This window comes from Nothoprocta perdicaria, unplaced genomic scaffold (genome assembly GCF_003342845.1).
Source record: "Nothoprocta perdicaria isolate Ctin4 unplaced genomic scaffold, notPer1 scaffold_64, whole genome shotgun sequence".
NCBI classification, from domain to species: Eukaryota; Metazoa; Chordata; class Aves; order Tinamiformes; family Tinamidae; genus Nothoprocta; species Nothoprocta perdicaria.
Genome location: NW_020455910.1, coordinates 707,548 through 720,268, shown reverse-complemented (window position 1 = coordinate 720,268; position 12,721 = coordinate 707,548). Strand labels below are relative to the sequence as shown.

The 12,721-nt window shown below is 43.5% G+C and overlaps 1 protein-coding gene across 1 annotated transcript; it reads left to right on the top strand.

Moving 5' to 3' along the window:
- Positions 1-3,131: 3,131 nt before the first annotated feature.
- GEM (GTP binding protein overexpressed in skeletal muscle) lies at positions 3,132-10,846 on the top strand. Its single transcript, XM_026050027.1, has 5 exons — positions 3,132-3,158; positions 5,059-5,402; positions 7,718-7,794; positions 8,225-8,429; positions 10,087-10,846. Exons 2-5 carry the CDS (start codon positions 5,069-5,071, stop codon positions 10,362-10,364), a joined length of 894 nt encoding a protein of 297 aa, XP_025905812.1. The 5' UTR covers positions 3,132-3,158; positions 5,059-5,068; the 3' UTR covers positions 10,365-10,846.
- Positions 10,847-12,721: the final 1,875 nt, after the last annotated feature.

The following is a 12,721-nucleotide window of genomic DNA, read 5'->3' as shown; positions in this document are numbered from 1 at the left end:
CCCCGCTGCCTTTTGTGTTCAGCATGGAACTTTCCATCTGGGCACTGATGGGGAAGCAAAAGCTTTCCAAATTTCCAAATTTGAATTTCYAAAGCTGTTGGAAATAAGTTTTCAGTCCTGCTGTGATGCGTCTCATTCTTACCTCTATCTGTACTCTTTGTCCTGCCCTTGCTTTCTGAGCTTATTCCCAGTGTGTCCTGCACCCAGCCCAGCATCTCGCCTAGCTGAGCCAAAAACGTCTMTTTCTGAGGCTATTGGTGAGGCTGAGAAGTGGCCAGCAGCACCAACACATGTGAGGACTGGTAAAAAGCGTGAAACTTTTGTGATGCTTTGGAGGAGAGGAAGGGAAGGGGCTGGAAGCAGTTCAGCTCTTGGGAGCTGCAGTTTACCCTGCAATTTACCGGATTGGGTCCTCTGATGGGAAAAATGAACAAATATTCTTTTGCTAAAAGTTCAGGGAGAGAGTGCACTTGCAGAAACTCTTTGTTCTGTGTCTATTAAAACAAATTTGAATTTTGTTGTTCCTTCTTTTTTTGATTTTTTTTCCCTCTCGCATTTTCCTCCCTTTCCTGATTGACTGAGGCCTTCTCTAAGCATGGTCCTCAACCTAGGAGGCAAGTGGAGGAGCTACTCTCACCTTCCCGTACATAAACACAAAACAGCTGGTTTAATATCACCAAAAACCACTTCTGTTTTATATCCCATGGAACATTTCTGCGTAATTGCTCTGGGCATCACCTGCTCTAATTGCACCCGGCCGGAGAGGGACAGCAGAGCCGCCGCTCTCCAGTGTTTATTTCATCCTGGCTGCAGGGAGCATTCCTGTAAGACRCGGTTACTGAGGCACAGAATGGTTAGAATGAGTAAAAAGCAATTGCTGTGAGTTTTAATATTGCTCCAAAGGGCTGCACCGAGCGCCCCTGTGCTTGATGGCAGCACCGGGCTTTGTGCCTGTCGCTTCTTCTGCCTCTATCCCAGGCAGTTTTAGCTGCAGAATCATTGACCAGCAAAGAGCACGAGAGGACAGAGCTGTCCAGGGCCGCGTGTGTCATAGAATCAGAAGAGAAAGCACAAGGGAAAATATGTGTGCATGTTCACCAAGCAGGAGYGCTTCACAGCACAGCTGAGAGGACCCCTATGGATGGTTCTGCGGTTGCTGGAGAACCAGGTTTTCTTTGTCTGCATTCAATTTTAGGAAGAATTTATGTGAGATGATGTCCAGCAGTTCCTGATCTAAGACTAACCATAACTAAACACAAATGCTTTCCTGACTTTGGTTTATTTCTCCTGTCTGTGCTTGCTACTATGATATGAGTTAAACATTTAGGCGAGATCTTAGAGCTCACGGTTTTGCTGAGAGCAGTCTGGCTRTAAATCTTCATTCCTGGCGTGGATATGTTCTTCTTGCCGTGTGGAGGGAYGGACTATTCGGTGCTCTCTGAGGTGACCACGTGTCAGCAGAGACTYGGAGCCAGCTGTGCTGGGGACCCACAAGTGGGGACAGGATCCGCAGCCAGCTCAGCTACTGCCAAGCACTAACTATTGTCCAAGCACCTTGCTAATAGGTCTGAATTTCCATATAACTTAATATAAGCATATATTTGGGGAAAGCTATACGCTCGTACTCGAGCACAGCCTCTATTGGGCTTGAGAACAGGCTGAGAAGGTCCCTGAAAATCCCCATGAAAGAAATGGGAATGCAACAAAATCAAAGCGGGCAATAAAGTGAGCATCTTTCAATTGCAGAAGTTCCTGAAGGGCCACCTTTTCACAGGAAAACAAGTCAGTTTTTCAGGTTTTAATCAAAGCATAGAAGTGTGGAGGCATGTGATTAAGTGCTAGACTGCAAACGTAGTACTTGGTGTTCTCTTCTGCCGATCACTATTCTCTTTAATGAAGATATATGGCTAATTAAGGGCTTACTTGTAACCAAAAAGAATTGGGTCATGGGAAAATATTAATTCTCTTGTTCAGAAATGGATTGAGTTGTTCAGACTAAAGTGTAGTATAAAAATTACAGTCACTTGTTGATTTGGGGGGAGATTTTAAAAAGAAAACTTTTGGAGCTTGTCTTTGACCTCATCACAGTYAATCCAGAATTTAGACAATTGAGATTTAACTATAGAGTTTCCATATACTTTTATATAATTTGTGGTTTCCTTACCAACTATTTTATTATTCAAATTATTATCTATTATTCAAATTTAAGGGGTAGGCTCTTGTTTTGCAGCATGTACACTTTCTATTCATCTTTTCTAATAAACTATGGATTCATAAACTCTGCTGTTCTGACTTTGTGCTCATTAATGCTGATACATGCATGTAATCCACTGTAAACCTGGAGCCACAAAGAGTTTGTGGTTAGCTGTGTTTTGTAAGCTATTGCTAGCAAAGGGTTAGAGCAGAAGTGAGAACTGATTATGGGACTCCAAAAGCTGGATGCAGTGACTTGGAGGCTAAAAAAAAACAGGGAAAATAGGATATAGACTRGATCTTATGCATTAGATCTTCCTTACTTTTCCTTTTTTTTCCCTCAGCAAAGTAGAATAATTGTCCTACTTTTAAGTTATCTTCAAACTAATATTGCAATATTTTATTCAAAAAAACAACATTAATTCCAGTAGTTAATCCATTCCATTTTGCAGACAGAAAATATAACATTTTTGCAGCATTTTGTGCATTAATAAAACTCATGTCATTTTAAAAACATCGCCAGTTTTAATAACACTYGCCTGAAAAACTGTGTGACGATCAAGTAGCATGTGTTATTTTTGTTAATTTTTTTTTATATATTTTTCCACTTCACTGTTTTCATCAACAATTTCAATCAAACGTGTTTATTTTACTGGCAATGTCAGGAGCATCATATGATTTCAAGGAAGGCTTTGCGACTGTTTGCAAGTTTTTGCTCTTCTGCATGTCCGCTTCCTCCCAGCTGGGGGCTGGCTCTTGCATGGAAAGGCCAAACACGTCACGGAAAAGCCCTGTCCCTGATCAGATGGGCTTAATATAAACCAGGTTTGCTGAGAGCGAATTAAAGAGGCAGCCTGTAAGCAGAAGAGGATTTACTTGGGCAGACGGGCTCTGTGCAACGCGCTGCACAGAGAGAGAAGGGCAGGGAGAGCAAAGGACTCGACTGCGGGAAGAGCCCCTCAAAAGTAAGGCTGGAATGCAGGATTTTCCTATAGAAAARCTATAGTCCCAAACAGCTAACTGTGGTTTGTAACTAGAGCTGGGAGTGCAATATGCAGTAGTGAGTTAAAAGGCTTTGTCTCATGGGGAGTTGTTTAGTGATGGATGGTAATTTGTAAAGGGAAAAAAAGTATAAAATGTTTATGGCTGGGACTGTTTGCTGATTAAATGGTGGTTAAAGATAGTCATTAGGCTGTTTATTGCTTGACYTACAGCTTGCTTTTCTCGTGCATCTTCTCAGTGAGGAAAATACAAGAAAAAAAAGTAGATTTTAAAACTGTGTGTGTTAAAAAAATCATTGTATTTGTGAAGCRATCTTTGCTCTGTGCTTGGTTTCTAGTTAGCTGTAATTTTTCCTGGCAAAGTTATTGTGCCTGCGACTATGCATATGATCCAATGTGCCACAAGGCACTGTGCGTTACAGAGGCAACACTGCCTAAGTTGGAGCAAGTTTACTTAGAACATGCTCTTTCTGCATCTTTGGTCTATGACCTGCTGTGCATTTATTCTAAGGAGTTTTCAGAAAGTTTTATGTGAATAGGAAAAGCACTTTGTGCATGTCGTTTCATTACATTGCTGCACTTATTTTCCCTCACTACTTCTCATTGGAAATATTTGGAATTTGTTATTGAAAGTGGTCTGATGCATTGCGCAGACAGACAGGCTATTTATTAATACTGAGAGGAGAGCTAAAAGGTATCAGACGCACACCAAAACACAAAATGTCTAAATAACTGTCACTTTGGGAACTGGAGTGCATCAAAGGAACTTTCCTAAAAATGGTAGCTGTTGGCTTGTGAGGATAACATCACCTCGCTCTGCCTCCAGCCAGGCGAAACTGAGTTTCCCAAGTAAGAAGTAATTAAGAGCCACACGTGGCAAGGTGAGCTAACTGGTTACGTAAAGGGAGCAAATAGGCTTAGGTAACGTGAGCTAGCTGGTTTTGTGGCAAATTAAGTTCTTGACTAAAATATCTGTAACTTTATGAGTTTTTCTCCCAGTTGACACCTTCTTCTGAGGTCAGACCCAGTCCCTTCTCAGAAAAGGCACAGGATTTGATTGTGTCCTCACTTCTGCCAGCCACAATCCACTCTGTGCAGTAGTCATTTTTTGTTTATAGATGAGTTCAAAATCCACTCAAAATCCTCCCTTACAGCAAGATGTGTTTGCATCACTCTTTGCTAGTGTGAGGCATGTGATGCCCACTGCTCTCCCGCAAGACTCAACTCTTAACCGAGGCAATGGGAGCTGCAAGCAAAACGGGCTTAATTTTGTGACTGCATTTGTGGGTGACGTTGCTGGAGGTCTCAGCTTGTCTGTGTCAGGAGTGCATAGGGAATGGGGCACGGCCATGAGGTACACACGTGTCCCCCCTGTTCACCCAACCACTTTGGGACTTGGAGACCACTGGGGCTGGTCCCTCCATTTGCCCCCAGCTKTGCCCCAAGGGTAGGGACTGGCTATAAGTGCTGCCTATATCTTTGGCTGTGTTGGAGGGGACACAGCAATATGTGTGCTCCGTGACAGTGTTGGTGCCGTTGTCCCTTCCTTCTCCTCCGGGGCCACAGCCATGCTGGGCTACCTCCCCGGCCATGCTGCACCTAGCCAAGGCTGAGCAGAGTGGGGATTTGGCATGTGCCGGTGGTGGTACCCTGCCTAGCATGAAAGCTGCGGCTCTGACTCACTCACTAGAGTATTTCTTACCCTACCAGCGACAATAAGGAAGTGCAGAAAGTCTCATTTTTCTTTCTGCATGCTAGGTACCTATAGAAGATCAGGACATACTACCATAAGTTAAGAAGAGGGTGCTAATACGTTTCTAAATGCTCTGTGGGTGACGTTTGTGGTCTTCCTGTTTCTTGATAGGGGTAAAAAAATGACCCTCAACAACGTTACCATGCGTCGCACCAACAACAGTGGCCTGCAGCAGCAGCAGCAGCGATGGAGCATCCCTGCTGACGGAAAGCACCTGCTGGTCCAGAAGGACTCCAACGAATACAACGCGCAGAAGCGATACACCATCAACCCTGATGATTACTACAGGAGAAGCTGGTCCTCGGAGTCATCCGACTCCGTCATCTCCTCCGAGTCTGGCAGCAATTGCTACCGGGTGGTGCTGATCGGGGAGCATGGCGTAGGCAAGTCATCGCTGGCCAACATCTTTGCGGGGGTGCACGACAGCATCGACAGCGACTGCGAGGTGCTGGGAGGTAGGTCCCGACAGCCTGGGGAGCTTGTGTTTCCTTGTGGGCAGCCTTGCCAGTAGCACGGAAAACTAGCAGAGCCGTTTAATCTGAAACCGAGGTAGCCAGCAATTGGATATGAGCATCAAAATTGATTACAACATGTTTATCTCTCTTGAGACAGCAAGCARCAAGGAGATAATGGGGAGCTATAGCGTCTGAAAGAGAAAAGTACAAATTCTCATGCTATTTCATTTTAAAATACCCGTTGGAAGCTGCTGTGCTGTACCACGGGGCAGGCTGGTTCAGCTCTCACACAGGTCCCAAAGATGTGTCACTTGTGTAGGGTCGGTGCACACAACTCCCCCTTTCCCAGCATTGCACTCCGTGTCCTGCCGGCTCCCCTTGCTTGAGGGTACCGGTGCTAGCACACAGAGCCACCACACTGGATTGTGCTCCAGCCTTCACAGGAACATAAGCAGAGAAGYTTTTGGTGTCTCTCTCTCTCCAACTAGGAGAGGGAGCAGAACCCAGAACTAGGGAGGCAGAATCCATGTTTTCCTCATGAATTTTCACAAATGGACGSGAGAAATCATGGTGCCTTTGGGGAATTTGAAGCTGCTGCTGTGCAGTGACTCTACGCCAGTTGAGCTCTGCCTTCAGCTTCCATTAACTTCTCCAGTCATCCTATCAGCCACCCTTCAATCTGGGATATGCCTGATAAAAAAGTTTCCTGGTGCTGCACCAGTGAACCAGGCTAAACCACCTGGGCAATCAGTCAGAAAATGCAGCTGATTTTTTCTACCCGAAGCATTAGATGAACTAATTGCTTACTTTCACTGTGTTTAATATCCCATGGAAGTTCCTTAGGACTGACCAGGGTGCAAATGGGTGCTGAATATACACATTTGGGGCATTTTCCAGGTGTGTGCTTGAATATTTGCAACTTCTTCAGGTACAACAGGGACTAGAGAGTTCTCTAAAGGCAGCAGCGTATAATACTCTTTCCTATGCAATTGCTTGGCCAGTTGGAGAAACTATTTCTCAAAGTCTAGCTTGCAAACTGGAAATTTTATTTCAAGAGTTTCACAATATAGTTTCACAATAGCCCGTTCACAGAGCAAATATAACTGCTGTTTTGGACTGCTTTTGCTACTGAATATAGGATTAACCTAACTCATAAACACAAATGCCATGCCAAAGGGAATTTCTCCRTTTGGTTAGATTGTCTTTTTAACATCTCCATTTTAATTGTGTCAGCCCTGTGCTCTTGTTTTCAAAGCTTCTCAGTATGTAGCAGCTGATTTTATTTTAAACATGTAATATTTTTGGCTCATACCTTTTCATGCACACAGACTCCTGGCACCTAAGAGAGGTAATTACATTTTGGGGAAAGGTTCACTCCAGCAAAGCCCAGCGGACATTTTATGAGACAAGAGCTAAGACCCAGCCTTATCTGCAGGCATGGTTTGGGCAACCCCTTCAGCAGTGCACTGAAAGTAGCTGCACGCCCAAAACCTGGCATTTTTCACTGATGAGCACCCCAAGACTTGAGAGGAGTCCAAATTCTGTGTGTTTGGAGGAATATTCCTGTGTTTGGAGGAAAGAAGGGAGATTGAGAACTTGAAACAAGACGTAGACTGAGAATTCACAGCAAGGATTAGTCTTCACTCTTGGAGGGAAGAGCTCCCCCAGTTCTATGCAACACTTAACCACATGGTGTTTGTAACCTAGATATGAATTTTTGTGGCCTTTGTACCAAATAACTGAACTTCTGCATTTTCTTGACTCCTTTGCTTTTTGACATCAAAGCTCATGTTGGAAACTGTAAGATGGGGGACAGCCCTCAGTGTTTGTGAAGCCCAGCAGCCCCAGCCTAGCAAAGCCCTGTCCTCATTGCTCGGCGGGCTGTTGGCTGCATTGCTCTCAGCAGCAGTGACTGTTCACCCGTGAACTGTCCCCGCTAAAGCGAAAGCAAATATTTTCCATTACTCAGCCTCGCTGGACTCTGACACTCCCATGGGGCAAATGTTCAGCCTTTGGTTATTTCTTCCATGGGCTTTATTTTCTCTCTCCCACACAAGATAAAGAGAATATCAGCCAAAATAATGAACATTTTGTTTCCTGATCTTTCAGTCTCGTTCATTTATCATGGAAAGTAAGACAACTAGCAATGAGCAGAGGGCAGGTTCAGTGCTGATAGAAATGAGGGAAAAATGGAATGTGAGCCAACATAAAAGCTGGCTCAGTAGCTTGAACCGTGATTAGATTACATGTATTCAGCTCTTTTGTTTTTTTGTGATGTACCTGATGCCACAAAATATTTCTGGTTTTCTTTCCAGAAGACACATATGAAAGAACCCTGATGGTGGATGGTGAAAGCGCAACCATTATACTGCTGGACATGTGGGATAATAAGGTACTTTTATTTGTTCCAATCAAATGCTAAAATACAAGTACACATGCAAGTGTATTAATGTTAAAAATAGGTATCTTTTGGGAAKAAAAGTAGCTGTTTTATGTACAATAAGATTAGACACCCTTTGCTCCCTGCCAAACAAAGTATACCTAAGGTCTAAGCAGTGTGAGCTTGAGAAAAACAAGGCTATTCTTTTTGGCCTTTTTTCATGATAAAACCAAAAATGCAAGCCCTGTTTCAGCATCACATTCATTCCAGTCTAAAGCCAACACAATGAATTCTTTGGGCCAACTTTTGCCCTCCTTTGTGGTGATGTATTCATATCATCACCACTTTGGAATTACTTTTAGTATAGCTAAAGGAATGGGCTTGGATGCTGTAATGTTATCCCTTCTGTGCTTAACGATGACGGGCCGTTTCATTTGAACAGCGCGAAGGAGAATGGATTCGAGACCACTGCATGCAAGTGGGAGATGCCTACTTGATTGTCTACTCCATCACAGACCGAGCAAGCTTTGAGAAGGCCTCTGAACTCAGAATACAGCTCCGCAGGGCACGCCAGAAAGAAGATATCCCCATTATTTTGGTTGGCAACAAAAGTGACCTTGTCAGGTGCCGCGAAGTTTCAGTGGCAGGTAAGGAAAGTGATAAGGACAAAAGCTAGGTAAACTTTTAAGGGACATATAATAGATTTGGAACAAAACCCAGAGCTCTGTCTGACACTGATCAGCACTGGGCAATAAAAGAACAGTGAAAGAACAGAGGACTGGGACATTGAACAAAAGATTGGAAAGAATTTGCTAGGTCTCTTAAGCCTACTTTGTTGATGTAATGTGAGATAATCCCCTTCCTAAATTTATTAAGATCCATCAGAAAAGCTGCTTTGGTACCTGGAAGCCCTTTGAAATGATTGTGCATACATATTTATGCACAATCAGTTTATGGCCCTTTGCTCATTCTCTTTCCTCTCTTGAGGAAATTCTCGTGTCATTTAACTTGATGATGAAATTACACTCCTTTTCACTCTTTATTTTGCTATTCTAACAACTCCCAGTAATCTGAACATAGAGAATGGCACAAACATCCTTCTGCTGGTGGCAGGGACATGAAGTCCCTTTGCCTTAGTCTAGTGCTACATAGTCCTGCTCATGTAAGACTGGAAGCAGCCTACTTGCATTAACCTACCCTATAAWCCGTGACTGTCACCAAACAAACTTGGGTGGGAGACGGCCTGGCTCAGTCAGCACCTGCAGGTTAGACCTGGCCATGGCCTCTGCTTTAGTTCATGTTGCTTGAAAGGTGACACACAGGGACTGGACAGCCCTTTGGGAGAACTCTCCTTGAGGTCTTGATTCAGGGTGCTAAAACAACCCTTGGGTCTCCTTGGGTCTTCTTAGAGGCTTAGCTGACATCATGCAACACACAGTAACTCATTATATTATCTTAGCCAGAACTTGCAACAAACGTGGTTTCTTCTACCTGGCATTTCCTMATTTCTGCAGCTGTTCTGTCTCCTGACTGATATAGATGTTTTTCCCCTGGGGATGTGCATAGCTCCCCTGGCCTCTGTCACAGTTGCCCAAAGTGAAGAGTTTGAAAGCTTACTAGTAGTCCAGGGTTTCTTATTTTCCTCTCATTTCTTTATGGCCTAAGCTGAAAAATGTGTTTTCTTTTGAGACATGGCAGGTACATTCTCACCTAGAAGACCGTTAAGTTTATGTTCAGGTAGTTAAGGGTAAGAGCTAAGATTTCAGACTGACCCCTGTTGTATGTTGTATGTTATAGTATCCCTATGTTTTAGACATAGTTCTGCGTTTACATTGGAATTTTGCGTGTGTCTGCTCACACCAAAATTCTTACTATCCAAAGACTCTTTTTAATATGTGACCCATAGAAGAGGATTGTGCCTTGCTTTCTATGGCAAAAAGGGCTGTGCTTATGGAGGGCACTGTCATCACCTTTTAATATGACTTGAGGCAGCGTGCACGCGGTGGCACGATGAGTAGGTGACTGATCCGGTGGCGAGCTCCCGGCCACCGATGCCTCRGAGTGAGTCAGCCTGGATGCCCGCACAGCTGATGCCAGGAGCTGGGCTTTTCCAGAAGGAGATTCGCTCCCCGTCACTGTGCAGGGAGTCTGACATGGGCCAGATGAATCACAGGCTAGAAGGCAGCTTAAGGTGATTAAAGACTTATCCCTGCCTATATTAGGCTAGAGGAATTCCCCAGCTGGCGCTGGCTCCCTCCCTGCTCCTGCTGCCACCGCCTGACTTATCCCCTCGCTGTCTTGCAGAGGGCCGAGCGTGTGCCGTCGTGTTTGACTGCAAGTTCATCGAGACCTCGGCCGCTGTGCAGCACAACGTCAAAGAGCTCTTCGAAGGCATYGTGCGACAAGTCCGACTCCGGAGGGACAGCAAGGAAAAGAACGAGAAGCGCCTGGCTTACCAGAAGCGAAGAGAGAGCATCCCCAAGAAAGCCCGGCGGTTCTGGGGCAAAATCGTTGCCAAGAACAACAAGAATATGGCCTTCAAACTCAAGTCCAAATCTTGCCATGACCTATCGGTACTTTAAGAACGTTGGACTCTGCCAGAGTTTGTGGTGTTATGTGGACATTGTGTTGTGGGAAATAATCTATATTAGATTGGGCTATAAAAACGACATAGATTCACAGCTATGATTGTGATGAGAAGTGCTGGCATAGGAACAGCACAGTGCATGGAAGTATCTCTCTTTCTCTTTTGTTGGTAGCTTTAAAAGAAAAGTATAGACCAGAATGACCCAAAGTTATGCTGGGAAGCATTCTGGAAAATACCTGTTTTTTTTCTCCTGTCACCTTTGGATAATAGCGTAAGAACCTCAAACCATCATGACTTGGGAAGTGAATATTATTCTCTTTACTCTTTCTTATTATTTTTTTGAAAACCATGTAAAGAAGTGAGGAACTGACTGGGGATTGGCTCTGTGCCAATTGGCTGGTCAGGCTTAAGCACCCACAGCTGAAAACGCTGCATATTTTGTAAAATAGACACCAAGACACTTTTTTTTTTAATTTTTAGGATTGGTTTCCATGAGCTTACACATCTATTACTTTGAAAATATTTAAAGGAAAAATCCTATAACCAAACAAATTTTCCTCTCATATTTYCATATTACGGGGACCGTTTAAAAATCAAAGTAAAAAATAAAATCAAAGTGCAAATTGTATCAAAGTGCATCGAGTGCAAGATGCCAAACCTTTATAGAATTCACCTGAGCTTTTATAAAAGAAACCACATGGACTTCTTGTATCCAGCCTTGGCCTTTGTCTATGCCAGAGCTATGCTGTATTTATTGTTGTGCAAAACACAAGCATTTTAATGTTGAGGGGAAATGTATTTATTACCAAGTTTCTTAAACGGATAATGTTAATTTTATTACTGTTTTCTATCTAATATCTTTTTCAGATTATGCAAGTTTTTACTTACATGCCTTGTAATAAAATAAATAAAATATATGACTGCCTTTGAGTCTCAGAAGGAAATCCCTAAGAAATTTTTAAGTTGAGAAAATGCTTTGAATGCTTGGGAAGATTGCTACATGACAAGTGCGATGAGGATTCCTCACATGCATTTCTAAACACAGATTACTTAGCAACTTAGAAGCACAAAGCAAGAGTCACTGGCACCCTCAGTGCTGTTACGGCCTGGTATCCCCTGTGTGCAAATGGGGTTGTGATGACAGAGATAAAAATAATTAATTCTTAAATCGGGTATTTGGCCCTAAGCCTGAAAACACTTTAGAAATAAAGACAAATATCATTGCCTCCATTTTAGATGGCAAAATGCTGCATTCAAGGACAGAAAGCAATTATTTTGCATAGCCTCTAGGGCAGGCTGTGCTTTAATTCTCAATTAGTGTTGGAAATCATTTTGCTAGTGTGATCTTCATTCTAGACCATCCTGCCTTTTGTGAGTGCACCTCGGAGTTCAAGGCCAATTTTCAGTTATACCATTTTGCCAGCAGATAGCTCAGAAAAGCTAAATGGCCAGCCTGACACCTCATTTTCCTTGCTGAAGAATGAAAAAGAACTAGGCGGGGAAGGAAAGGGGACTATAGGGAGGCAAGGGCCAAGCTCTTCTCAGTGGTGGCCAGTGATAGGACAACAGGCAATGGATCTAAGTTGAAACACAGGCAGTTCCATCTCCATGTGAGGAGGAACTTCTTCACTGTGAGGGTGACAGAGTCCTGGCACAGGCTGCCYAGGGMGKTTGTGGAGTCTCCTTCTCTGGAGGTCTCCAAACCYGCCTGGATGCCGCCCCGTGCCCCGTGCTCTGGGTGTCCCTGMTGGAGCAGGGGGTTGGACTAGATGATCCCTAGAGGTTCCTTCCAACTTCAACCTTCCTGTGATTCTGTGAAATAGCCAACATGAGAATTGGGCTGTGTGACATTTATCCATCAGAAGCTCTGAAAAGGCATGAACTTGCTGAGCGTTTGCCTCTGCTAAGCGTATGAAAATGAGGTAGCCAATCTCTAGGGGTAAAATATCACATTGCAGTATTCAAGTCTCTCTAGAAGAGAATTCCTAATCTAGAACAAGCTGTTGGCAAGAACAGAATGCAATATTTTGAACAGATCAAAGACAAGGTCCCTGTTGTTATCAGCCTATGTATGTGAAGGATTTTAAAGGAATGTATTTTAGCTGTCAGTATGCAACATAAGGTCAATCCAGGAGACTSTAGAGAACAATACCTACTCCAACACTTGATATCAGAACGTTTTAACTAATATTTCCTCTTTCAAGGACAGAAAAAAAAGCAAAAATTAAATACATATTAATTTTCAAATACTTATAGTTGAGTACAGGCAGGAAAATTCATTTGGTTGTTCTATATCTGTCAATCTATGGGCTCTACAAGTCTAAACCAAGCAGGYTTTGAAGAAATATAAAA